General features: G+C 39.6%; 1 protein-coding gene across 5 annotated transcripts; it reads left to right on the top strand.

Annotated features, from left to right (window-relative positions):
- TMPO (thymopoietin) lies at positions 1-25,331 on the top strand. Of its 5 annotated transcripts, XM_061356983.1 has the most exons (11): positions 1-556; positions 11,368-11,494; positions 13,115-13,273; positions 14,804-14,904; positions 20,515-20,634; positions 20,746-20,841; positions 21,391-21,501; positions 22,414-22,503; positions 22,586-22,651; positions 22,809-22,903; positions 24,269-25,331. In XM_061356983.1, the coding sequence occupies exons 1-11, from the start codon at positions 314-316 to the stop codon at positions 24,555-24,557; spliced, it is 1,497 nt and encodes a 498-aa protein (XP_061212967.1). In that variant the 5' UTR covers positions 1-313; the 3' UTR covers positions 24,558-25,331. The 5 variants fall into 5 exon arrangements, with proteins under 5 accessions (XP_061212967.1, XP_061212978.1, XP_061212987.1 ...); XM_061356994.1 differs by lacking the exon at positions 20,515-20,634 and having other exon boundaries at positions 3-556; XM_061357003.1 differs by lacking the exons at positions 22,414-22,503; positions 22,586-22,651 and having other exon boundaries at positions 9-556.
- The last annotated feature ends 868 nt before the right edge of the window (positions 25,332-26,199 follow it).

Below are 26,199 nucleotides of genomic sequence, written 5' to 3' on the forward strand. Positions count from 1 at the left end.
CTGCGTTACTATCCCTCGCGCGCGCAAAGCACTAACGCTGGGGGGTCTCGCGCGCCTCTTTCCTATTCCTCCTGGCAGCCAATAACAGGGCGGTTTCGTTCTCCTTTCTGCCAATCGGGGCGCGGCTTGTTGCTGGCTGAAAGAAGCCCTCCGTACGTGCGCCTGCCCGTTAGGGAGCTGGGTTCCTGGCGCGGGGCAGGCGAGTCCTCCTCCTCCGCTCTCTCCTCCCTCTCTTTTCCCCTCCGCCCCTTTTCCCTCTCCCCGCGCTTTGTTGGTGCTTCTCCCGGGAGGGTGGTGGTGGTGGCCGGCGGCGATGCCCGAGTTCCTGGCGGATCCGTCGGTGCTGACCAAGGAGAAGCTGAAGAGCGAGCTGATCGCGAACAATGTGAGCCTGCCGGGCGGCGAGCAGCGCAAGGACGTGTATGTGCAGCTCTACCTGCAGCACCTCACCGCCCGTAACCCGCCCGCCGCCGCCGCGCAGCCCGACTTCTCCAGCGACGAGGAGCGGGAGCCTACGCCTCTCGGTGCCAGGAACCGGGGCGCTGCCGCCGGACGGGTGAGTAGCGCCGTCCCGACCCTGCGCCGAGGTCTTGACCCCCACCCGTGCTCCCTCGGCTTTTCGGCGGCATCGGGCCCGCTTTCCCGCCCGAACGGGCCTACCCCCCACACCGCCAGTCGGCCGCGGCTCCCCGCGCGTTCTCCGGTGTAGGGCCGGCTCCGCCTCTCCTCACTCGAGGCGCGGCTTGGCTGAGGGGTGCGATCGTTCCCGGCGGGAACGGGGTTGGAGAGGCAGGCGCGCGTTGCCAGGAGCCCAACTGGGACCTGCGGGGCTAGAGCCGGCTTCGTCTTCGTGTCGCGAGCAGTGTGTACGCTCCGTAGCGGCAGCGGCTTCGGAGTGGTTGGTCTCTCTGGTGGCCGCAGGGCGCGCCGGGCTGGGGGCCCTCCAGCCGGGGAGGGGCAGGGAGATCGGGCGTGGAGCGTGAGACAAACCCGGACTGTGTGTTGGAAATCCTTTACTGGGGTTTGGCGGGCCGTCGCGAAAGTAAAATACTTGGGTCTTGGAGGACTAGAGCAGGAGAAACTGCATGGGGCTGTAGCTTACTTTAGAAAGATGATCCCCGGCAGCTGTCTCAGTTATACTGGAGCAACGCTACTCCGTGTTAATACCTCCAGATGAAAGGGTGAAGCTGTTCCTTCACAGCTTGTTTTGTTTAATGAAGGGGGGTGTTTAGTGTAAAGAGTGGTCTGCTTAATGTTGCTGCCTCGTGCATCTACGCATATGTTTTATAGCAGAGTGCCTCTGCTGCACGTTCAGTTAATTCGCTGTTACTTGCTTTCTTAGACTTCTTTAGACAAACTTTATCACGTAAGGGAAGAGGGAGGGAGTTGATGCCATTTAGAATTTTTTTCCTTTGGGAAAATGTGACTTCCTGCTTAATAAGTGATCTGTAAATTTGAATTTATTGAATAAGCACTCTTAATTCATAATTCTAAGCTGTCAAGTCTCACATAAAGGCTTGTTACAACGACTGGCAGCTACCGGAGTTATAACGTGTGTGATATTACAAGTACTTAGTTGGATCTGAAATACTGTGTTTCAAAGCTCAGTTGTAAAGAGCATGCAGAGAAGCGGACTCCTTTGAAGGTGTTTCATACTTAAACCTTTAAAAAAAACTAACAAAGAACTCTTGAATTAAGAATATGAAAACTGCAACTAAAAGAGTAAGAGCTTTCCAACCAAATTATGTGCCTATCTTTAACATCTGTCCAACTCAAATAATTAACTAGCATTCACTGGAGAAACTTTACAGTGATCTGATTTAGTGGTTTGCCTCTAGCATTTGTGAGGTGCTGTTGAGTAGAGTAGGATGAGGTTGAATCTGATATGTTTCACGCTTGTAGAAGGAAAGTTTCATAACTGCTGAAATTCTTAGATCTGATTCTTACTTGTTCTTTCGCAGTGCTTAAGCAACTCCAGGTGACCTTTTTTTGATGTTTACACAAGGGGTGGTACTACTTTAAACTTCTGTTAACACTGTCTAAAAGGCGCTGTGCCAATTCTGCTAGTCTTGTGTGTTAATATTAGAGCACTGTATCATCATAACTTCTGAAGCTTCTATGAATATTCTAGTGGCAGTTGCTTGGGTTTGGGTCTGTCGTGCCATTCCCCCTACCCATTTCTCCAGTTTTATCCCCTCAAGAAAAGCTGGGGGTTGGGGAGGCAAAAAAGCTTGCTCTCTGCTTTGTACAGGTAGTTGTAAAACTGCTTGTAGCTTGAGTAGCTGTTGTCCCTGTTAATGCCTTCTGGCACAAGGATGATTCTCTAATTGGTTCTCCTTCCAGAAAAGTGATATACTGGTCTCCAGAGTGACTTGTCCCCAAAGCTGTTGGAAGGGAGGAGAAGCAAAGTGAAGGAATTCTCATGTCCAGGGGGGTGTGATTCTGGTACGGGAACAAAGTGGAATAGTTTGATAGGATGGAGAGGACAGGAGGGAAAGTGCTCAGACCTCTGAAAGAAGAGAAACTGGAAGGGGCAAAGGGAGGAAACTGGAGCTGCAGGGTGTTTCGGAAAGGAGAAATAAAGGAATAAAGTAAGTCACTTATTAGGCTCCAGAGAGAATTGGGTTTGACAACCTCTTTCTCTTACTCCTCAGTGCAACTTAATTTTTTATCTTAGGTATTGCTTTTATGTGTATATTTAAAAGGAGCAGAAAACAATTTGCACTGAAGGCCTAAGGAAATAAAAGTACTTTGTGACATATGCTAGAGTAATAACATGCATCTTCTGTTACTAGGTTCAGAACTGAGTAACAAAATTGCAGTGCTTTATTAGTTCAATTTTTATGCGTATTACAGGTCTTAGAAATTGTAGTATTGGTGTGTGTACGTTGGTGGGGGGGGGAGCTTGTAAACCAGCTCTTTGACACTTACAGGCGATCTGCTACTTAGTATGTTTCTGGAACACCAAAATACTTGACTATATTACAAAGTTATCTGCTACGAAATTAAAAAATTTGGACTGCTCTATTCAATGTTACCTGTATCACTCTAAAAAATTGACTATTGCTTAACTTGAAAATAGAAAAAGCCTCTTCAATCCCAGTGACTCAGTCAAGGCTAGTATTAACTTGTATAAACACTTGAAAGAGCACTTACATAGGTTTGCATTTTGGAGGGTTCTGTCCCACTGTGCTTTCTGCTGTTCCTTATGTTTTTGTATTTCTCTGGATATAGCTTAGTATTCTACAATCCTTAAAAAGCAACAAACAATTAAAAAAACCTAAAATACCCAATCCAAATGAACTAATTTGGGAGTAAAGACTCACTCTCACTGTTGGAATGAATGAATGAATGTTAGATATGTGTAGAGGGAGAGGCAGAAAAGGGCCAGAATCACTCTTGTAGCAGAAAAATGGGTACTTTTGAGTAGAGAAGACCAACTCAAGTGAGATGCGTAATAAGTTTGTGCTTACACCAAGGCAATAGGTGTGAGGGCTTAACTTCCTCTGTGTGTGCATGCTTGCTTGCAGATGCTTTGAGTGAGCAATCTTTTGCTCAAGTCCTTGGAAGGTGTTGGGATCACAATCAAAAAGTACTCTGTCCTTACTTTATGGGCACAGGTATAAAAGATGTACAAAATACATTATTAGGCTTTCAATGTGAAAAATGTAATGGGGATGCCATATTGGCCTGAATAAGGGTGGTCTTGGCTTGTCAGTCATTGGAGAGTTTACCAGCAGCTGAGCCATCCCCATCTTCCTCTAGGTCAGCTTGGAATTCCCTATAGCAAGTGCAAAGTTACAGCCCTCTCTGAGCCGGCAACCAGTTGGGGTTGCAGTGCTCATGTCTGTGTAGGGGTGATCAGAGCATAGAGCTGTGTGGGAGAGTGGGCATGGCCTGTTGCTGGGGTGAGGGATGGGGCTGGCTGCCAGGGGGGCCCTCCGGGGCTGCCTCCCCATGGCATCCTCTGGGTATGGGGGTTAAGGTGGAGAGGGCAGGTACACCTGTGGTGTTTGTGTTCATACCAATACCTTACTTCAGCTCTAAACTGGCTTACGGTTGCTGGGGGGGAAGGGAAGGAAGCACTGTTGTTCTTCAAATGGATATGAGAAAAAAGTCCAAAGGAGTGCTCTGAATATCTGTGTTACACTCACTAAAGAGACAGTAAAACTAACCCAGGTCTATTGATATTGACAGTTAATGGTTTGACATTGCCATAGTCCTTAGTAATTTTAAACTGTCTTTGCTGTCGTTTTAGTGTTCTTTTTTCTAAGTTTTAGGCATTTGATAATGCATTTAGGTGCACATTTTCTGTTGATAAAGACTATGTAGCAATGAGACAAACCCCCATAGTTTTAATTTGATTATAGACTCTTTTAAACCCATCACACTTCTAGCATAGCTCTATCAATACTGTATCCAACTGTAATATGCTAGTGGTTTAAAGTTGATGTGTATAGTGGTGTTGCTGCTGTTTCATTTATTCATATTTCCTATTATTCATATGAGTTTATTTTGACCTGTGTTTTATTTTGGTCCAGTAGTGAATGTACAGACTCCTAACATGCATGTGTAAGTAGATCAAAGCTTATAGGGGTTTTGTTCTCGCCACGTTGTTTTCAGGCCCTGAAACTCATGCTTCAGACAAGCAAACTCTTTTGGAAATTAGCTTTTTTTTTTTTTTTTGGCATCTAAAGTTAAAAATCAAACTATCTTACTGTAGGAAGTAACTTTTTATACTTCATAATGTGATGAAGCAAAATCCCCTTCTATTGTGTAAAGTGCAATTTGCTTTGTAGCAGATGACTTCAAATACAAAAAAGATCACTATATCAAAGTAAGATTAAATGTTAACCTACATATAGTTCTTATAGACATTTATATATATATATATATATATATATGTATATAAAGAGCTGTCCTGTGAAATACCTGAAAGTGTAATTTTAAATATGACCATTTCTTTACATGGAGTACTTCCCTTTGGGAAGGGGGAGAGGGCTCACTGCCTACATACTCTTGCCAGAAGAAAAGCTTCTAAAATCATGCTTATTTGGGCCTCAGTCTGACAATACTCTGGAGGAGCTAGCTCCTTCATCTCTGCTTACATTTTTGAGAAACTTCTTTTCCCTAAGCCTATTTAGCATAGTGGTATGTGAGGACAGTGGCTGGTGTGAGACACCTTTTTTTTTTTGTGTGTGTGTGAGAACTGTCTGCATCTGGGTAATCCTGGTCCTGGATGCTGTGGGATGAATATGAGGACACATAGCTCAGAAAAAGTAACTATGAAAAGGCATTTCTGTCTCCTTACAAGCATTGTTTTAAAGCTCATGTCAAAAATACCTTGACAGTGTTTCCAGGCAGGAGAACTTAAAATGTATAGGTTTTTATGACTTGTGTTATTGTTGCATTTAATGTCCTGGAAGAATCTCTTCTGAAACACACTGAATGATATTTTTGACTTCTAAAGTGATGATTTTAAAAATACCAGTTGGATGTCTCCTTCTCACTTCTGTTAATGGAAGTATAATGGGAGCATCTGGACCTGAAGGACCTGTTTGAAAGATTATATGGGGGACAGATTTTTTGTTTGTTTGCTGTTTTTGTTTGGGTGTTGTGGATTTGATGTCTTTGTTTTTTTTTTTTTATTGTTGTTTGGTGGGGGGGGTTTAGTGCTTTTTTTGGTTTTAATCACTTGTTTTAATCAAGTAGCCTCAGCTCCTTGAGGTCAGAATGGTTTGGTAGTGATAATATCTGTAGCTGAGATAACTATAGTTTCAACCCCTTCCCTATTGGAAAAGGGAAGTTAATGGAAAAACTGGTGGTTTATGAAGATAGTGAGCATGGAAAGTGAAACTGTGTTTGGGTAGAAGAGAGACTTGTGAAGCATATGTGCTACCTTGTGAAGAAAGAGAATCTATTTAGTGTTTCCTTTGTGGCTGTATCTCTTAATTAATGATGTGCTGTACAAATGTGACCCAGAATACAGATTAACACTTTTGTGGCCTTTCAAATGGCACTCATCTGTTGTCTGAGTGACAGCTATGAGCAATAGGGGTGAGGTGGCTGAGTAGTTCCCACTTCAGGGAGAAGTCTTGCCGTACTGTTCTGCACCTTCAGGCTTTCTGCAGTTCTGGAATCACGAACTAGGGAGATGTGCTTGTTAGACATCTAGTGTAGTAGTGGTGTTTATACTGAAGCAACAAAATCCTTTTGCTAGTAGTGCATGTCCATTGTTCAGCAGGGACAAGTAGACAAGCCAGATCTCCAGGTCAGCAGTCAGCTGATGAGACCATCTGTTATTTTGGTTTCTTAATTTTTTTTGTGATTTTTTTTTTTTTAACTCTTTCACTTAGGCTCTCTGTAGGAAGCTTTTCATTATGCAGTACTCATCTGTTTTCAGGGTGGGTACATTCCTTTCACTGTGGAGGGGATGGGAGGGTTGAATAGTCCATGATCTTATAATTTAGAATTGTTACCATACATAAGCTTGGAAATTTTAGGTCTGGCACTTACTAACTAATGTTAAAGGGTAGGGAATTCATTGCTGTGTGTGTCAGTATGGCTAAGTTACTGCTGCATAATAGCCTTTTCATTGTGTATTTTGTCTGTCCTGTAGATTTTGGTAAATACTGTCTGGAGGCATTTGAGGTTAAAAAGTTCAGTAGGACTTGGTTTTAAAAAAAAATTCTACTGCAGGGAATGTTTGTTTATGATAGAATAAAAAGTGTAAGGGGAATCCTAGAATCATAGAATAGTTAGGGTTGAAAAGGACCATAAGATCGTCTAGGTCCAACCCCCCTACCATGGGCAGGGACACCACGCACTAAACCATATCACCTGAGGCTTGGTCCAGCTCGGCTTTGAACATTGCCGGGGATTTAGCTTTCACAACATCCTTGGGCAACCTGTTCCAGTGCCTCACTACCCTTGTGGTAAAGAACTCTTCCTCTTTAAGTTTAAACCTGTTATCCCTTGTCCTGTCACTACAGTCCCTATTGAAGAATCCTTCTCCAGCATCCCTGAGTTTCACAGTATAGACCTTATTTTTGAGACTTAGCATATGCAGTTCCTTGTCTTCCACTCCCCCAAGAGAAATACAGCTATTTATTACCAGAAAGGATGCTGTATGAGCTAGACAATTAAAAAGCATTCCATTGGTGTGATTTGGGCTGTCTGTCCTGGGTTCAGCAGTAGCAGTGATTTTTCTCCTTCTCAGTACCTGGTACGGTGCTGTGTTTTTGACAGCGGGAACAGTGCTGATAACATCGATGTTTTTAGTTGTTGCTCAGTAATGTTTACTCTGACCAAGGACTTTCTCAGTCTCATGGTCTGCCAGGGAGGAGGGGAAGTCAAGAGGAAGCAGAGACAGGACACCTGACCCAGGCTAACCATTGAGGTATTCCATACCACAGCACATCATGCCCAGTATATAAACTGGGGGCAGTTACCTGGAAGGGCTAGATCACTGATTGGTTCGGACTGGGTGTCGGTCAGTGGATGGTGAACAGGTGTATTCTCTTCCCTCATTATTTCCCTTCTCATTATTATTATTGGTGGTAGCAGCAGTGGTTTTGTGTTATACCTTAGTTACTGGACTGCTCTTATCTCAACCCACAGGAGTTGCATTCTTTCAATCCCATCTTTCCAGGAGCGGGGAGGAGTAAGTGGGGGGAGTGAGTGAACTGCGTGGCTGACTGGGCTTAAACTATGACACTGTCTTAGCCTGACTTAACCTCTTTTGGAGAAACAGTAAAGAAGCCCTGAACCTTTCTGCTTCTAGTGAGGAAGCTGCACCTCTTTGGGATTAAAATCCTTGATTATTTTAAAGTAGGTGCCATTTAATTCAGGATTTGAAAATGCTGCGTCCCATATTTGTCTGCTATATTATTTAATGGCTTCTTTAAGACATTACTTTAAACACTTGTCTTTGGTGGACTAGTGCTAGAACCTAGTACAGGTACCTGTACATTATGCTGGATAAATTAGTCTGTGGTTGTTGGGATTTCTATTCAGCAGGAATACAAAAGATAAGATATGGGATAGCTTCCAAGTCTGAATTCTCATTGCTTGCATTTTCTGCTCCTTTCATTAGTGTAAGAAGATGAAAGCTTTTTGCTGTTGAGACATGACACTGAGAAGATGAACTTCTCTTATGCTCTTGTTTTCCTGTGGTCTTAGAACTGAGAAGGCTGTGTCGAAGCCCTCTGCTTATAACTCACTTCAGTACTTGTTTGAAGACCTGGGGTTCTAGTTAATCTGGAACTGAGCCTGATAAATGGCAATTTGGTGGTGGTCTCTTCGATGTGAACAAATCTCTCTCAAGGGAATTATGTAACTCCTCTTCCATCTTCTGTTTTCTAGAAGATGGCAGTGGTTAAAAATATTTTGTTTTAATGCTGTTAGCTCCAGTTGGAATTAGAAGATCTTCAGATGAGGATTTATTGGTCTGGGCATAGTGTTGCAGGAATATTTGCATTACATGCAAAGTGGTCAGCTGCCTTGCCTTACTTTGGCAAAGCCTGGTGGTTGCCACAATTTCATTTTAAGCACTTCAGCTCTGCAACACAGTAAGACAGCTTTAATTTTACTTGTGGTCACCGGACCAGGAAAGTGTGGGGTGTTGATGGTGTGGTTTATTTTTTTGTTGTTGTTGTTTCTTGGTTTTTTTTTGTGGGTTTGGGTTGGTTTTTTTTGTTTTGGTTGTGGGGTTTTTTTTATTTTGTTTGGTTTTTTTTCCTTGCCTTTACATTTGCAATGGTAAATTTTAAAGCTAGTTCTTATAATCTGTCTCACGCGGGTAGTCTCATGAATAAGTTGTGGTGATGAACAGAAAGTGTGGTGGTGCTTTTTACCACAGTAGTGGTAATTAAGACTTAATGTTGTGAGGTTAATGCTATCATACCACAACCAAAGCATGAGAGGGATTCTTCTGCCTTAGGCTTCTAGGAACTGATCTTATGGTACAGTGGGTGGTAACAATGGCAGCTTTCTGCTTGTACAGCTGAAGTACTTTGTTTCTGCTTTAAGGAGAATAGGTATTTAAAGTTGAAGGCCTCAGATAGCACAAGTAGTTGATTTATCTTGCCATATGATTGAAAAACACAGATTACCTTCAACTTTCATGCCCTCCTTGCCCTCTTTCTCTGCTGAAACTGACTATTCTTATAGTCTCAGTGTGTGGTAATGCTGCAGGAAAAAGTAAAATTAATCTTGTAAGAAAACAGAGTACCCAAAGATGCTATGAGAGATGCGAGTCTATTTATGTTAAAGGACTGTGTTACTTATTAATTGGATTTAGATTTCTGGTAGTTAAGATTTTTGTAAAATGCCTAGTACAATGCTGAGTAGTTCTTCTGGTGTATATTGTTATAGTTTCTTCTGTGGCCTCTGGCCTCTAAGCAATACAAAGGCAGAGTTACATTAAATTAGGTTTCCAGTTTCTTTGAAATGTCATTGGAATGGTGATTTCCTGCACCATGGTAGTAGTTTTCTTCTGAAGAATGGAAGTAGCATCTTAATTATCCTCTTGGTGATGTGTGCAACTTGTCTAAACAGATTCCAACAAGGGAATCCATTATTTGTTTTGGGATTCTTTTACGCTGTTTGGACAGTTCTGAGTAGTCCAGCAAAAAAAAAAAAAAAAAAAAAAAAAAGCACTGGATATTAAAGTCTTGTGTTAATGTGATGCTGAACTTGTGATACTGTTCTGACTGACACATTCAAAAGTAAATACAAGTCTCATAGCTGCAAGTTCATTGTTTTTTTTTTTTTTGTGTACTACACAAGTAGGCTCAGTTGCTTCAAAAATTAGATTATATGTGGTAATGGAATGACGGATAGAATGTGTTGTAAACCTGTCATTAGCCAGATCTGCTGCTTTAGTGGCACTGTCTCTTCAGATTACTCGGAGTCTACTTTTCAAAATTAAGAAACAGCATGAGGTTTTGGAGAGTGTTGCTTTTCAGCAGCTGATTTTGATTCATAATTCTGAGATTTTCACAATCCAGGAGTTGGACGAAAATCTAAGAAGTCAGTATTTTGGAAATCCTCTCATAGACCCTGTTTAGCTTCAAAATATCAAGACACTTGAGGCAAGAACAGGCTTGCATTCAAACCAGTATTGACTAGGCATTAATGGCTAGCAAATATGGGTGACTTGTGTCAGTCATTTTACAATCTTTCAGTGCTATCTTATGAAATACCACACAACCCTGTTGATAGTGACTATTACAACATCTTTGTGTCTGGAATTTTACTCTTTAAGTACCAGAAAACCCAGGTAAGTTATCTGGGCAACCAAGATGAGAAAAATACTAAGTGAATAAGTTATATCTGTTTATATCCTATGACTTTGAGACAAAAATATGACTTACTTCAAAGCAGTATCAGGGCTCTTAGTTGTGAGCAAGTAGATCCTAAGCGTATTTTTTTCTTAACTGCTCACTCTCTTGCAAATCTTGGAGCTTGAAATACCTCTTGTTAGGAACAAAGGCTTCCAAAGTTGAACAAATATTATGAACACTCTGTTTGGATATAGCGGAAACTGCTAGTTTAGGAGTAGCATCTTGGCAGATTATTTTGATAACCATCTGAATGTGGTGGTGGTGTGTTGCCAACTGTTCAAGTAGTGTTGCCAGAGTTGGGTTTAAGATCTGTTAGAGCTACTGTAGCAGAGGCCTAGGCAGACAGGATTTTGAAAATTTGAGGGTGTTTCTGGTATTGCCTTTCCTGCACTTCCTTTGTAACCATAATGTAATCTTACAGAGAATACCAGGATAAGTGGGAATGAGGATTTTAGGAATTTGGTTGAGAGGGTGTAGCTACTTTTTCCATGCCATTGGAGGAACAAGTGTTGACCTGTGAGGTAGAAGAAGAATGTGAAGAAATGTCCATGGAACAAAAATATTTGTAGCCTAGTGTTGTGATGGTAGAAGCTAGAAGCTTACCTCTCCAGTCATAGGAAAGAAATCCTCTCCTGTTGTATACTTGAACTTCAAATTAAAATGCAGGATTGGAATAATGAGTAAGGGTTTGTGTGTTGTCATTGTTTGTTTGGAGTTTTTTTGGTGTGTGTGTGTTGGGTTTTTTTTTTTGGGGGGGTGGTGGTGGTTTTTTTTTTTTTTCCAAATTGTAGAGGAGGCTTGTAATAGGTATGTACTTATTTAAGTAGAAAGCTTGTGCATGTTTGTTTAGGAGGTGTAAATGTTTAAAGTGTTTCATATAGGCTTTGGTAGTGGTTAATGTAATTACTTTTTCTGGTTTTGTATATTTAAGACTCTCCTATCTTCCTGTTCCCTTAGAAGAAAACAATGTGTCCTGTATTAGCTGGAAACACTCTCTTGTTTCTTCCTTGCACACTCACAGAAGGCCACAAAGAAAACTGACAAACCCAGGCCAGAGGAGAAGGATGACCTAGACATAACAGAGATGAGTAATGAAGATCTTCAAGAGCAACTTATGAAGTATGGACTAAATCCTGGCCCAATTGTAGGTAGGTCAAGTGATGCTAGCAGATATTGATCTGTTCAACGTATTTCCCAATAAACCTCAGTTCTGTGTCTTCTAAGCTTATCTGATACAGTTACTTAATACCAATACTTCTGCAGTTGTGCTTTCCACTTAAGATGTTTTCATTGAACTGTTTACATTGAGAAGACTTGAAACATTTCATTGTAGGCAAGTCTGCAGTTCATTCCTCTTGTGCTCTAGGCCAGCTGGAGATATTCCAACTTCTGTTCCAAACCTGTGTAACTCTTAGTTAACCTAATTATCCCAGTACTGAAGTTTTTCTGATAACAGAGGTGGAGATCTGGGGCCTGCTAAAAATAAATCTTACATAATAACCTAATAGCATTGAGAGCAGAATGAGAATGTGGAACTTGCCCTTCCCTAGAGCATTTCCTACTTACCGCATTGTGTGTTAATGTTCTGCTATTTTTTCTTTTTTTTTTTCCTCTTGTGCCCCCCCCCCCCCCCATTGTTTTGTCTTGTATGATAATCTACATCAGAAGTTCTTATCGCAGCTTAATCTCCTGCCTTGGGCACTCATCTGTGATGTGGAATCAAAGATCCTTGCCTTTCAGATTCTTCACTAGCTTAATGGCAAGGGAATTCCACAACCCTTTAAAAAAAGGGGAGGTGGGGAAGTAAAGGCTGCTGTAACATGCTGATCCTCCTGTGGATGTTCTTGGGATCCTGAGTGAATGGCAATGACAGTGATAGAGCCTGGAATCGTGTGTGTATTTGAAGTCTTATGCATAATACTATGTTAGCTGTTACTGCATGCTTTCCCATTCAATTTATTCCTCTTGGATAGCACTCAAATCTTCTGAAAATTTGAGTACACATGGAGTCCATTGGGAAGATGTTCAAATTTTAAGTAAAAGCTTTGTTCTTAGAGGACATGGATTCTGTTTCTTGTTGTCTGCCTCTTCCTCTTGCCTGAAGTCTTTTTCTGTTAGGCTTTTCTGCAGCTAACATCTCGGGCAAGAGTCACCTTTATAGATTTTTGCCAGCATGGTCCTAACTTGGAAGTATGTGCTAAACTTGATACCTTTTAATCTTAAACAGCTCTCAGAGCAAGCGAGCCAACCCGATGACTAGATGCATCAAACAGGAAGTTCTGTTGCTGTTACTTGCACCATCTTTGGTGCTTACTTGGCTTAATTTGGCAAAAGGAAAAGATTAAGGGGAAAAGGGGCATTAATTACAGGGTAAAGAGATTAGGAGGATAATAGTGGAATATGCATGGAAACCAGTGTCAGTCCCACAATTATTTTTTTTTGTGAGAGCATAACCATTTGTGTATTACAACATATGAAATAAAATATCTAAGGAGCAGGTAAGTTCCCTTTACATAGGTAAATGCTTGTAACTTTCAGTGTACTGACAGGTCTAAGTTTATCTTAAGAATTCTCTTAAACCAAATAGTTAGAAGCTTAGAGGTAGCGTTATCTACCCAGAGGTATATGCTTTGAGCCATACAGACTGATCAAAAATACAAAACCTTGTGCTTTCAAAGATCCCAAAGGAATATATAACACCCAGATTCTTGCAGTCAAGTCAGGAAAGATAAAAACTATCTTTAGCATATATCCTTTCTTGTTTATAGCTACTACTAGGAAACTTTATGAGAAAAAACTGTTGAAACTGATGGAGCAAGGCCCAGAACCAAAGGCACCTGTGCCTCTCCCAGCGATATCTTCAGCTACAGAGAACACCAGGCAGAATGGAAGTAATGAGTCTGACCAGTACAGTGACAGTGAAGAAGGTAAGATTTAAGTGGAACTTGGTTGTGAGCTATTCAAATTATACATCAATAATACTTGCAGTAGAAGAAATACCTAAAGAGGGTGTGACCTTGCTGTTAGGTGAGGCTTACTGCTGTAGACCACTTGAGTCATGCAATTAATCATGCAGTAGTAGCACAGTGATCGAGTTCTGAGAAAGGAAACTTCTGCTACTAAACTGTTGCCTTCTGTCCATTTTCCCTGGATTGGAGCCTCTGAATCTGATGGGTAGGAGAACTGCATATTAATTGTTCTAGTGTTCTTTGCACTTCATCATTAAATGCAGTTTTGTCTTAAGGTGCTCTCAGTAGTTATTTACTATTGGATAGTATATGAATATTTATTAAATTGCTGTACTTTTGTGATTTAATGTCTGTCATGTATGACTCAATCCCTTTTATGCTCTGTTTGTTATGGGCTTAGCTTGTGGTGGGTTGGTTGATCTTGGATGTGTTTTTTTGTGGTATAAATACTGAGTTCATATGAAAAAGGTATAGGGGTGGGGGAAATGGAACTTAAACCCCACACCATCCTGCTTCTTATATAAAAACAGTGTAGGTTTTAAAGAGTGTATTGAATGGAATGTTAGAAGATGCTTATTTTATGTGGTTTGGTTTTGGGGGTGTTGGGTTTTTTGTTTCTACAGAACTTCTCTGGAGATAGGACAGAAGGGGTTGAAATGCAACTAGGAACTCAATGGATTTCTCTTGTGTATTTGGGCTTGGTTTTGAACTTAGCCCTTGCCCTTTCAAAGCAGGGAGAGATGTTAAAGATTTATATATTTATTTATTTTTAGCACAGCTGAGAGCCCAGTCACAGCTGACAGCCTTCTCCTTCTACTTACACATGCTTTATCTAATTACCAAGTTCAAACGCTGGGGATGAGGGGTGAGGGGAACAGGGCATAGACACAAAAAACAGCAAGCCAAAAGCAAACACTTCCTCCCTGTCAAAAATTAAACAAACAGGACTTTTCTATAAATAGACTGTAGATATGTTGGTATATTAGAATTTTAGAAAGGGGTGGTAATAATACATCCTGTTACTGGTAAGATGACTGCTAACCACTTGCCCTTCTGCATCAAAAATGAGCTTTATATAAAAGGGCCTGTTTTAAAGGAAATAAAACTACCAACCTAAATGATGTTGAAAAGCTTCAATACCCTTACTACAATTAATAGTATAATGGTATTTTGGTTAAAGTATTTGCAGCTTGATACCAGTTTGTAAATGGAACTGCTGGATTGGCCAAAGCTTATCTGAAATGTAGTGTTTTATAACAAAACTGAAATACTTGGATCAGTGTTTTAAAATATTTTAAGGTTATTCTTCAAATGTCTCTTCTACATTTAGTGGACAAACTTACCTCTTTCTCAAGCTTTTTAGGAAAGTGGTAACTCATCAAAGAGTTATGTTGCTTCTTAATTTTTTTTTATTGAAATAAAATTGGTTTAAACTAGTACAACAACCAGTAGTATTATAGAAACTAGTTATATTAAAATTGATTACAGATCCTAAGACTGAACTGAGGCTTGAGAAGAGAGAACCATTGAAAGGCAGGACAAAGACTCCAGTACCACTCAGACAAAGAAGAGTTGTTGAACACAACCAGGTATGTTTAATTTAGTGGTGTCTGGAACAGCTACTAACTGCAGGTGATTTGCTGACTAAACCCCTTAATGCTTTTAACATAATCACATTTGACTTAGTGGGCTCTGCTGTTTTTTGAAAGTTCTTCCAGAAAGCCTGTTCTAAGGCAACATAAAAATCTTGTGAAATAACTGTAGCTGGTGGGTTTAGCCTGTCTGATAATGCTCAAAATTATGTTCTGCTAAAAGCTGTGCTACTGTAGCTGGCCAGTCAGATAAACCTCCTTGAAAAAAATAGTAGGCAACCATAACATGCAAAAAGAAAAGTTCAGAAAAAGGTTAGTTTGGGCTTTTTCTTTTTTTTTTTTTAATATATGTATATGTATTTTAAAACATTTATATCCGTCTGGTTTTATATCTGTACATACATGTATGCGTTTTAAATACATCTGTTTAATGTTTCTAATACATGAATTAATGTACTTCTGTATATGCCTATATATAGAAGCATGTGTATGTGTGTGTATACACATGCATTAGCTATCTGGTTTTTTTCCTCAGCTGTGCTTGTGGCGGCAGTACTAGTGTAGATACTAATTTGTTGGAAAGCTTCTCCTAAGAAGAATAGTAATAAACAACAAGTTTAAACCTCAACGTATGTGCCAACTGTCCTTATGAATAATACTAGTCTTGTTGTGGTGAAAGAGAAATTTTACAGAAGCACTTCAGGTTTTCAAACTGTTGGCTGGATACTGGATTTGGTAGTTGGTGACTGATGTGTTCTTGTGATATGAGAGTGTCACCAAATACCCCCTTCCCCAACTTAGGTTACCTAGGATCTTTACAGTTTTACTCACCTGACCAGTAAGTAGTAAAGTTGTGCTACAGTAGAAGGCTTGTATAGAAAACATTTAGTGACTCAAAATCTTACCTGTTAATAGCTTGATGTATTTTAGCAGATCAGTGATTTTTCTCACTACTTTATTCTAAATGCCAGATGCTTCCTTTTTAGATACTGTATTTGTATGTATAAGCATGCTTTTTGCTATGGATGTCTCTTAAAGCAGGCAATATGTTGTGGTGTGAGCTTGGGTAATGGAGTGCAGTTACAGAGATCTGTAACTAGTTGTCATTAATTGGATTTTTAGGGTACAAGTTGAACAGATGTTACCTCTATGAATCAAAGCACACAGGTAGTTCAGCGCCAAAACATTCCTTAATTTATTCAGGCAATTTCTGCTCATGATGGTCTTTAGGTTAGGCATCTGAATCTTGTATTTTAAGGATTACTCTTCTAAATCTCTGTTCACACAGAAGTCCCTGCCAGCCTCAGTGTGACAGAGGTATTTAATTCATTTGTCAACAAAGCAAGCTTCCTAGTCTTCAGGAACCCACAGAATAAAAGGGAAGAGATAGTAATGTATTTTTGTGGCTTTTTCAAACGATGAGTACCTTCTAAAGTTTCTGTCATCTAATTTCACTGTAATAACATGAGGTCATTACTGTGTTTTATCCTGCAATTTATTACATGTGCAATATTTTAGTTACCAGGAGTTAATAGAAGGAGTATCATTTCATTAGTAAAAAAAAAAAATCTAATTTCACAATTATGCCAGATCCTTCAGGAACTCTTAAATGCAGCTTGTTAAACCCTTTACCTTCCAACAAACCAAGCAAACAACAAAATAAAAATGACTAACAAAGATTTACATCTGCCTGAAGCCAAGAACAACTTAATGCTTTTGGTTAGCAAATGCATAATGCCTCAATGTCCGCCTGGATACCAGTAACGAGTGGTGTCCCTCAGGGATCAGTGTTGGAACTGGTCTTGTTCAACATCTTTGTTGGTGACATGGACGGTGGAATCGAGTGCACCCTCAGCAAGTTTGCCAATAACACAAAGCTGTGTGATTCGGTCGATATAGTGGAGGGAAGGAATGCCATCCAGAGGGACCTTGACCCGCTTGTGAGGTGGGCTGATGCCAGCCTTATGTAGCTTAACCATGCTAAGTGCAAGGTCCTACACCTGGGTCAGTGCAATCCCAGGCACAGCTACAGGTTGAGCAGAGAAGATATTCAGAGCAGCCCTGCAGAGAAGAACTTGGGGGTGTTGGTCAATGAGAAACTCAACATGAACCAGTTTCAGTGTGCACTCACAGCCCAGAAAGCCAACTGTATCCTGGGCTGCATCAAAAGGAGCGTGACCAGCAGGTCGAAGGAGGTGATCCTGCCCCTCTACTCTGCTCTCCTGGGACTTCACTTGGAGCACTGTGTACAGTTCTGGTCTCTTCAGCATAAGAAGGACATGGAGCTGTTGAAGCAAGTCCAGAGCAGGGCCACGAGGATGATCAAGGGGCTGCAGCACCTCCCATGTGAAGACAGGCTGAGAAAGTTGGGGCTGTTCAGCCTGGAGAAGAGAAGGCTGCATGGAGACCTCATAGCAGCCTTCCAGTATCTGAAGGGGGCCTATAAGGATGCTGGGGATGGACTCTTCATTAGGGACTGTAGTGATAGGACAAGGGGTAACGGGTTCAAACTTAAACAGGGGAAGTTTAGGTTGAATATAAGGAGGAAGTTCTTTCCTGTGAGGGTGGTGAGGCACTAGAATGGGTTGCCCAAGGAATCTGTGAATGCTCCATCCCTGGCAATGTTCAAGGCCAGGTTGGACAAAGCCTTGGGTGAGAGGGTTTAGTGTGAGGTGTCCCTGCCCGTGGCAGGGGGGTTGGAACTTGATGATCTAGGTGTTCCTGCCTCCTGCAGGGGGATTGGACTAGATAATCTTTTGAGGTCCCTTCCAATCTCTAGCATACTGTGATACTGTGATCTTAAGGTCCTTTCCAACCCTAACTATTCTACGATTCTGTGATACGTTATGCTCAGAATAAAAGTGGAAGGTTTGGTTTGGGTTTTTTTTCTCTTTTTTTTTTTTTTCCCCCCCTAGTCTGAGATTATGTCAAGTGACCATACTTTGCAGGATTATATTCAACTGTCATGGTCTGTGTGGCATTTGCTCAAAGATCATGAAGCTCTGAAGGGTGGTGGGGCTGAATTGGTGGGTAGTGTGTGAGCAGACTTATCGCTTCTTCTAGGTCCTGTGTAGCACTAGGCTTAGTCTGGATGTACAGACCTGAAAAGGTTGTTATTTGGCATGGGTGGATGTTGCTGTTCCCTTGAGAAATGAGTGCAAATAGATAGTCTTTAAGCCAGCTGTTGCAAAATAAATGAGGTGAGGAGGTTAGCAGGCTTATGGGTCCTATCACTTACTTAACAGTGGAGGGCTAGATGAACCTGAGCTTGGCTGTTGGTGTGTAGTTGCATCCTCATAGTGAACTGAAAAAGTTGGAAGAAAACCCTTATTTGAGCACCCACTTCTACTTGGGTAGGTGAACATAGATTTAGAGTTCTAAAGTGAGCCTAAGGCCTCATGGTTAAGTGCACTGGACAGAAAGAGACAGACTAAATAATGTATATATTATGGAGTCTTAACAGTGTAGAACTAGTCTTTCTACTTGAGGGTTAGTGTAGTGACACTTTGCACTGTGTTCCCCTACTCCTCCCTTGAGTTTTTTTACTTTCTGTATATCTGGGCTTTTTAAAAATAAGCAGCATTGCAGCTGCTGTGATAACTGAAGTAAACTTATCTATAGCTTCGCTGCTTGAGTAATGCAACAGTTAAAAAGCACAGGCTGAATAGTACTTGTGTACCACATCATTGTAATTTTCTATGGTTATACGTAGGGTGTTGGTGTACCTAAACACATTATATTCTAATAGGGTTTATTTAGTTCAGATATTTGTGGAATAAGCAGACAAGGCCTACTCAGTTGACACTGAGGATAACTGTAGGCAACTTTTAAATTGTTGAATATTCTCTGCTGAAGTCTGGATGGGGTTTATGCAGTAGAATTCTTTTTCCCATAGACTTTTCATGTAAGAGAAAAAACCCTTGAAATTTGGTACTTAAAACACATGATTGTTAAGAAGCTGAAGAACTAAGAAACATTTATTTACTGAAGTGCTTCCAACTTCCACTAGAAGAAAACTAGGTTTTTGTCAGACAGCCTGGACCAGGGGAGCTCTCCATTAGTAGTATGAGGGAATTGCTGTACTGCTTTATTAACTGGAATGTGTTTGAGTGGAACTACTCTGAAATTCATGTTTTTCTTTAGGCTTTTCAAGAATGCCTCTCAAATAGAAGATGTGTGGGGTTGAGGTAGGGAGCCATGACTGAAGGCTGAAGGTTAAGCTTTCCTTAATAGGGAATTGAAGCTCGTGTCTGGTGACTGTATAAAGAGGGGTTGGAAGATCCTGCTTAAATTGAAAAGAATATGAGAGACTTAGGCTGAAATCTACAGTTCTGTGTGAAACATCTGAATCTGTTTGGACTTGATCATTTGGCTTTCGAAGTATTTTAGGGACTGGAGTAAAGTGAAACTCTTGTGCTCCCTCTGCTGGATACATAGCAGCTGTAGTACAGAACTTGGGACTCATAAAGCTGCTCAGCTTCTAATTTCACTGTAGTAACCCTGAAGATACAGGTGGTGAATGGATGGAGGATGTTGTTAACTTTTTTTGTTAGTTTTGTCGTTGCTTTTCTGTTGTGTTTTGTTGTTCTGGGTGGGGTTTTTTTTTGCTTTTTTTCCTCCCCTCCCCCTCAGTAAATCCTTTTCAGCCTACTCTTGGCTTTTTTATTTTGGGGCTAGTATTGTTCCAGTGATACTTGTTGTTAGAACTGTAATTGACAGTTGCACCAGTCTGTAGAACTTCCATCAGTGCTGGATGTAACTTCTAAAAACTTGGTAGTACATCAGTGCATGAGATGTTAATAGGCAAATATCTTGGATGAGTAAAGTTTTGGGTTTTTTTAATATTATTATTATTTTTAAACTTAACCAAATACAGAGTGAAGGCTTGGTGTAATTTAGAAGAAGCAGGCCCTTTTCTCCCTTTCCTTCCAGGTCTGTGTTTGGAATTTGTTTTGAGGAAGATTTTTTTTTTTATTTTTTCATTTAGCATAAAACTTGCATTACAGCATAGGGAATGATCTGTTTTTCTTAATGGCTATAAAAGTTTGGTACTTCATGTTGTTACTTAGATTGGTAAAGATCTGTGTCAGGCTTGACTGTTTAAACCTGCTGTTACATGAAAATTGATATGTGGGTGGCTGTTCCTAGACCTTTCCCACCTCTGCTTGAGAGAATAGACCCCTGTGTGAGTACAGAACATGGTGATGCTTTCTGCTTATGCTTATAGATTTTTTTATTATTTTTTATTTTTTTGTGTAGACAAGTAACGCAGTGGTCCTTAAAGCTGGCATACTTTTTGTCCATGACTTGATGTAACTACTTGTAGGGAGCATTAGTTCACTCTCTATTGTAGTAAGTAAGATTTTTACTGTCAGGCATTATCTTGTCAGTTCTGTATTTCAGCAATAATGTGCTCTGATGTAAGTATTGTGGTCGATACTCCTAGTCTAGCTAGATGATAATTACTGAATATATTAGGATCCAGATAAGTTTTGGATTGTAGACACTGCTTCTGGAGTATGCATGCTATTCTGGCTTTTGGTTGTGGGTATCCAATTTTGAGAGATGGCTTTCATGTATTTGATCATGTGTTTGATGCTTGAATAGACCTATTCTCAAGATGGAGTTACTGAGACTGACTGGACAAGTGGATCTTCAAAAAGTGGACCTCTGCAGGCATTTTCTAGGGAGTCTACAAGAGTGTCAAGAAGAGCATCAAGAAAAAGGGTGATGATAGGCTTTTTATAATAGACAAGCTTTTTTTTTTTTTTTCTCACTTTTAGGGTCTCAGTGGTTATTTTATTCAATTGTTTTCTTTTGTTTGTTTTAAACAAACAGGTGGAAGCTACAGCACAGTTGCCTGTAGATGATGCTGTAATATCAGAGAGTACTCCCATAGCTGAAACTATATTGACTGCAAGCAACGAGACCCTAGTAAATATGCTTAGTAAATATGTTCAATAAATCATGAAGTGGTATTCTTCTGTAATATATCTTTACTGATGGAATCATTCTGTTTTGAACAGACAGGCTGTTTCAAGGGAAGTAAGACTAATCAAAGACTATGTTCTTTGAAACCATATTCAGTGTCTGTATTAGTACCTATGCTGTTCACTTTGAGATGGGACTGGGTAGACACCTAGATCCTATCTAATGTCTTTTTGTGGGGAGGGTTGAAAAGAGCCACTTTCAAAGCTTGGATCTTTTAAGTACATGCAGAATACCAGCTTTTAAATTTGGCTTTTCTTGTGAACTAAATAGCTTTATTTCTAAATGGCTTAAAAGAAAGTACTTGGAATGATATGCAATGTGTTTCCTGTGCTTATTTCAAAGTATTTGTTACATAACTTTTTTGAGTTAACTGCTAACATGCATATATTCAATACACATAAAGATTTTGTTGCTTGGTTCTGCCACCTTTCCCCCCTCTTTCATTTTGTGTTTTGGCTGATTCTGAGTTTGAACAATTTTGAATCTTGGCAGGTTGGCAATAGGGTGACTGGAAATTACAAGCATGCAGCTCCTACGCTGTCAATCAGTGAAATCTCAGACATGCCCAGAAGAACACCAAAGAAACCATTGATGACAGCTGAAGTAAATAAATTAAAACTTAGATTGCTCTTGCTTACTCTCTGTGATCAAGATTCTTGTGTGTATGTGCTTACTTCTTAGTACAGGAGGGGTAGAGGACATCATTGTCCAGATGTTACTAGTCAAAATAGTAGTGTTACTTGGCATAAAAATAAGTGTATATTCTCTCTTATCTTCCCCTTTCAGATTTAGGGGGTGTAGGAGTGTGTGTGTGTGTGGTGTAAATCCTACTTTTTTTTCCTAAGCCAAATATGTTCTGGTGTGTTATTTCTTCTTGTGCTGCTATTCTGATGAAACTGTAGATTTTATTGTTTTTTCCTTAACTCCTTTGAATAGCTCAAAGATAGAGCAGTATTGGATTATCTACTTTTGATCTTGTAAATCAGCCTATTCTGAAAAGCCTTAATGTGCTTTAATTTAGGGCCTCAAATAGTAGGATTACTTTAGACAAAAAGCCTAAATTTAAAAAGCATCTGTAGATTCCTATCAGTTATCAAGAAAGAAAATAATTCTTTGACTAGGTTAACTGTAAATCTGTCAAATTTATATTCTCAGAGAACTGTCTAAAGCACTTGCAAGTATATGTAACTGTATTAACATAGTACTGTAATATTGTGTACTTTTACATTACAAGATAATGTTTGGCTGAAATTAAATGGAGTTCCTTGCTTCGTGTAGTTACTGCAGATAACTATTCTATGATTCTATAAAACTTGTGTTAACATTTGTGAAGTCTGTTCTCGATGGGTCTGAAATCTATGAAATGGGGCTGCTTTATTTGTAGTGTAACTGGAATGTAGAATTAGTTGCCAAATAGAAGCTTGTGGGAAAACTGGATATTCTATTTAAAGGTTAAGGTTTGTGGGTTTTTTCTTCAGTTAGTATTTTACTATACTGTGGCATTGTTTATTACAGCAAGAAGAGACAGATTGCCTGCATCAGTACTTTTTTAATCATGTTGGCCACAACCGATCCTTTGATCTGCTCAACACAGCCATGATAGAGGTGATGGTTAAGTTTTTTTGATCATCTGCATCACTGGCTGGCAGGAGTATTGTGTTTATATGGCATATTTTTTATCTTAAAGGAAACTGAGGAGAGGACTGAATGCTTTAAGACACCAAAAGTGACCAGACAGCTGCCACTAACAAAGGTTAAACTAAGTTCTAGAACCCAAGAAGTAAATTTCTTGAATGCCACTGGGTGACTCAGTCTTAAAAATTGCACATGGTTATGGTCACTGAGATAGATATGCAGGAGCTTTTTGCTTTGCAGTCTTACTAGATTTATAACTGTTTTTGATTTCCTAGGTGCTGGAGAGAACTCATACAGAAGAACGAAGAGTAGAAAGGGACATTCTCAAGGAAATGTTCCCTTATGAAGTATCAACACCTACAGGAATTAGGTATTTCAAAGGTTTATGTGGAGCTTGTTTCTCAGTTTTGTAATCCTGTTTAAGCTGATGAGAAGTGTCTTCTGATTATATTAGTAGGTTTCTGAGGAACACTTCTTGTGCTGTCTCAGTAACAGCTGAGATGACCAGATCTTCTGTTCTATATACATAGTTTTGTTAGGCAAAACAGCCATTTTTTTAATTTAAATTGAGGGTAGGGGAATAGGGTAATATTACAGTAGGAATTATTATTGGAACTTCTGGATGCTGCGAGTTAGATAGAAAGGGCTTATCTGTGTAGTTTAAAATATTTAAGCTTTCTGTTAGATACAGCTGCTGTAGGCCTGCTGTTAAATGAAAGATTTCCCAGCATATATGTGAGCTTTCTTTTTGAAAGCCAAGAAGAATTTTCAGGTACCCTGTTTTTTTTTTCCCTCTAAGTAGCCGTCCTGTTCTAGTCAGAGATTAATCGTAGCATGAATAAGGATGGCATCAGAGAAGGGCTGTTACATTTTTCTTTGCAACTTCATAGTTAACTAAAAATTTAAACAGCCTTCTGGATAGTTAAGCAATTCACCAAACTTTGTCCTGTTAGAGAATAAGAAAATTTCCCATTGTTAAGATGTGAAGTCAACTCTTGTGTTTCCAATACATTAATTATAGCTTCAATTTAAACTGCAATTGCATGAAGTCTTACCATAAGGAGAATATGTGGTAACCGCTACTACTACTGTGGTGTATTCTCTGACCACTGAGCTTTGCTCTAGTTTTGAGATCTGTCAGTTGTGTTAAATCTATACCACTTAATAAAAATCATGCATTGTGCACCATGCATATAGGGTGAGGCAGTCCTGCCCATGGCAGGGGGAGTTGGAACTAGATGATCTTAAAGTCCTTTCCAACCCTAACTATTCTATGACATGGCAGTGTAGGTGAATTTTTTTAACCCTTACTGTTGTGTCTTCTTGCTCTGTGTTGGCTTAGCCGTCAAATACATATTTTAAAGGGCAAGGCAATCTTGGATTTAGAAATCCCAGTGGGGCTGCATAAGTGATCACTAAAGACATAAAAGGAGAGGCACACTTCCTAGAGCTTTATTGCCAGTTATGATCCATTGATTACATGGACAGGATGAAGTGCCATTTCAGCTTTTTTTTAAGGGGTGCATATTTAAACACTGAATGACTAAGGTAGTCATCCAGTGTTCATCGTAGTAATGATAGACATGTTAGTTTGCAACAAATGTTTCAGGTACTGCATTCACTAGGAGTAATTTTTATTTCTTTCATTATAATAAAACTTGTGTTTACCTTAGATTGCGCTTGGAAATATGTGATATTTTATGGTTTGTTGTTTTTTTTTTTTTTCTGTTAACAGTGCTAGCTGCCGCAAACCCATCAAAGGAGCTGCTAGCCGGCCTATAGAGCACAGTGACTTCAGAATGGAGGAATGTTTCTCTAAGTATGCTCCAAAATACGGTACCTCAGCTGACATCAAGTTGGAGAAACCACCAACAAACAAACGCTCCATTCCCCTGTGGATAAAAGTTCTTCTCTTTGTTGTCATTTCGGTCTTCTTGTTTTCAGTTTATCAGTCAATGGAAACTAATCAAGGAAATCCTTTCTCTAAGTATCTGAGTATTATCCATCAGGGTGGTGCCAACTGAGTATCTTTCTGAAAGGCACACCTAATTTGATCTCCTATTTTTAATTGTAGAGAACTCTTCTGCCCTCTCATCGGCTCAAGGACTTCTTATAAATAATGTGATTGAAACACGATAAATTGGACAAAGGAAGAAAGATAATATTAAATGGACATCGGTCACTTTCTGGATTTGGACTAGTAGGAGATCACTGCCATAGGAGTAACATTTTTTTAAATCTGAACTTTTTGTAGGCTTTATTTTTTTAATGTGGACATCCTTTAAATTCATTTTTGAGAAAATGTATATTTGTTTTTGCAAGAACTTGGAAGCTGAGAAGGGCAAAAATGTAGTAAAATGTGAAGCTGTGTTTTTAAAGCTTTTCCTTTGTACAGAAAAGAGGTTGTACTTCTGTCTCTATAGATTATTGTGGAGGAGGATTTTAACACAGGTGATAAAGGGAAATGCATTTTTGTATGCATTTTTTCAGTAACCATGTAACTGAATTTGATCTCCTTTAGGATGTAGGGAGAGTATGACAACCTTTTCTGTAGATTACTGTAACTTTTTAGTAAATGTAACTGTAAACCTGTTTGCATTTCTGTAAAAGTCTTAGTATCATATTAGTAACTCCGTTTAAGTGTAACTTCATTTAAATGTATCCCTTTGTTTTAGTGCTTACAGTGTTGTAGGAGCTGAATACAAACCTAATTGGCAAGAGATGTCTTAGAGGAACTTATTTATTAGGAATACGCGTGGAAAATAAAATTTGCATCAATATAATTTACTACGAAAATACTTTTTTGGGTCAGAGTTGTTATCTGAAGTTATCTCTAAATTTTGACGTTAGTAGTGGTCCTTTTTTTTTTTATCCCCAAGCTAGGTCTTTCCAACACAGCTTTTGATTATCTTTAAATATTCATGTAGAGAAGTATTCTCAAAGTGTGAAAATTCCATATGAAGTTTTATTCTTGTATGAAGAGGGCATTGCTGCATTTTCTGCTACAGTTTCATCTTCTGAGGTGAGATTTACTACTTTCATGCGATTGAATATTTTTCTCAGTGGAAGCATGCTGAAACACTCTATATTGTGTAACTTAGTTGAGCAGGCGGCTGACTTCACTGCTACCAATGAAGAGTGATAAGCAACAATTTTTCAAAGTGAATGTATACATTTTGGTGTGCTTAAATCTGCAGCATCCAGATGCTCAGTCTTACTGCTTGGTACAAAATCGCAATAAATCATACTAATTCTTGAAGTGCTACTTATAAAATGCTGAGAACATTAGTTAATAGTCATTCTTTTTACTGTAGGTACAATTATTGCATAGGCTATAGCTATGGAGAAGCTTTACTTTCTGTGAACTTTGGGACAAACATGGTAATTTGTAGCAAAGCAATAGTTTTGGGGGTTTATTTCTGTCAAGATTTTTGTTTTTCCTTTTAATCTGCCTTTCTAGTAATCCAAATAGCTAAACTTGTGTCCATCCTATAGAAAATTGTAACATAAGACATTCACTTCTGGTGTCAAAATGCAGAAAAATAAAAATGATTTTAATGTGTGTGGATTTTCCTTATCAAAATAAATTCATTGTTGAAAAGTAGCAAAAGCAAGACAGCTGATGTATCAGAGGTGTCATTTTGTGCTGCTGAAGTCATCCATCTT

This window comes from Neopsephotus bourkii, unplaced genomic scaffold (genome assembly GCF_033783945.1).
Source record: "Neopsephotus bourkii isolate Nb327-2 ecotype Australia unplaced genomic scaffold, CSIRO-AGI_Nbou_v1 NB_107, whole genome shotgun sequence".
NCBI classification, from domain to species: Eukaryota; Metazoa; Chordata; class Aves; order Psittaciformes; family Psittacidae; genus Neopsephotus; species Neopsephotus bourkii.

Coding starts and splice junctions, on each gene's coding strand:
- TMPO (XM_061356983.1), top strand. CDS start 314: ATGCCCGAGTTCCTGGCGGATCCGTCGGTGCTGACCAAGGAGAAGCTG. Junction 11,495..13,114: donor AAATCCTGGCCCAATTGTAG/GTAGGTCAAGTG, acceptor TCTTGTTTATAG/CTACTACTAGGAAACTTTAT. Junction 20,842..21,390: donor CTGCAAGCAACGAGACCCTA/GTAAATATGCTT, acceptor GAATCTTGGCAG/GTTGGCAATAGGGTGACTGG.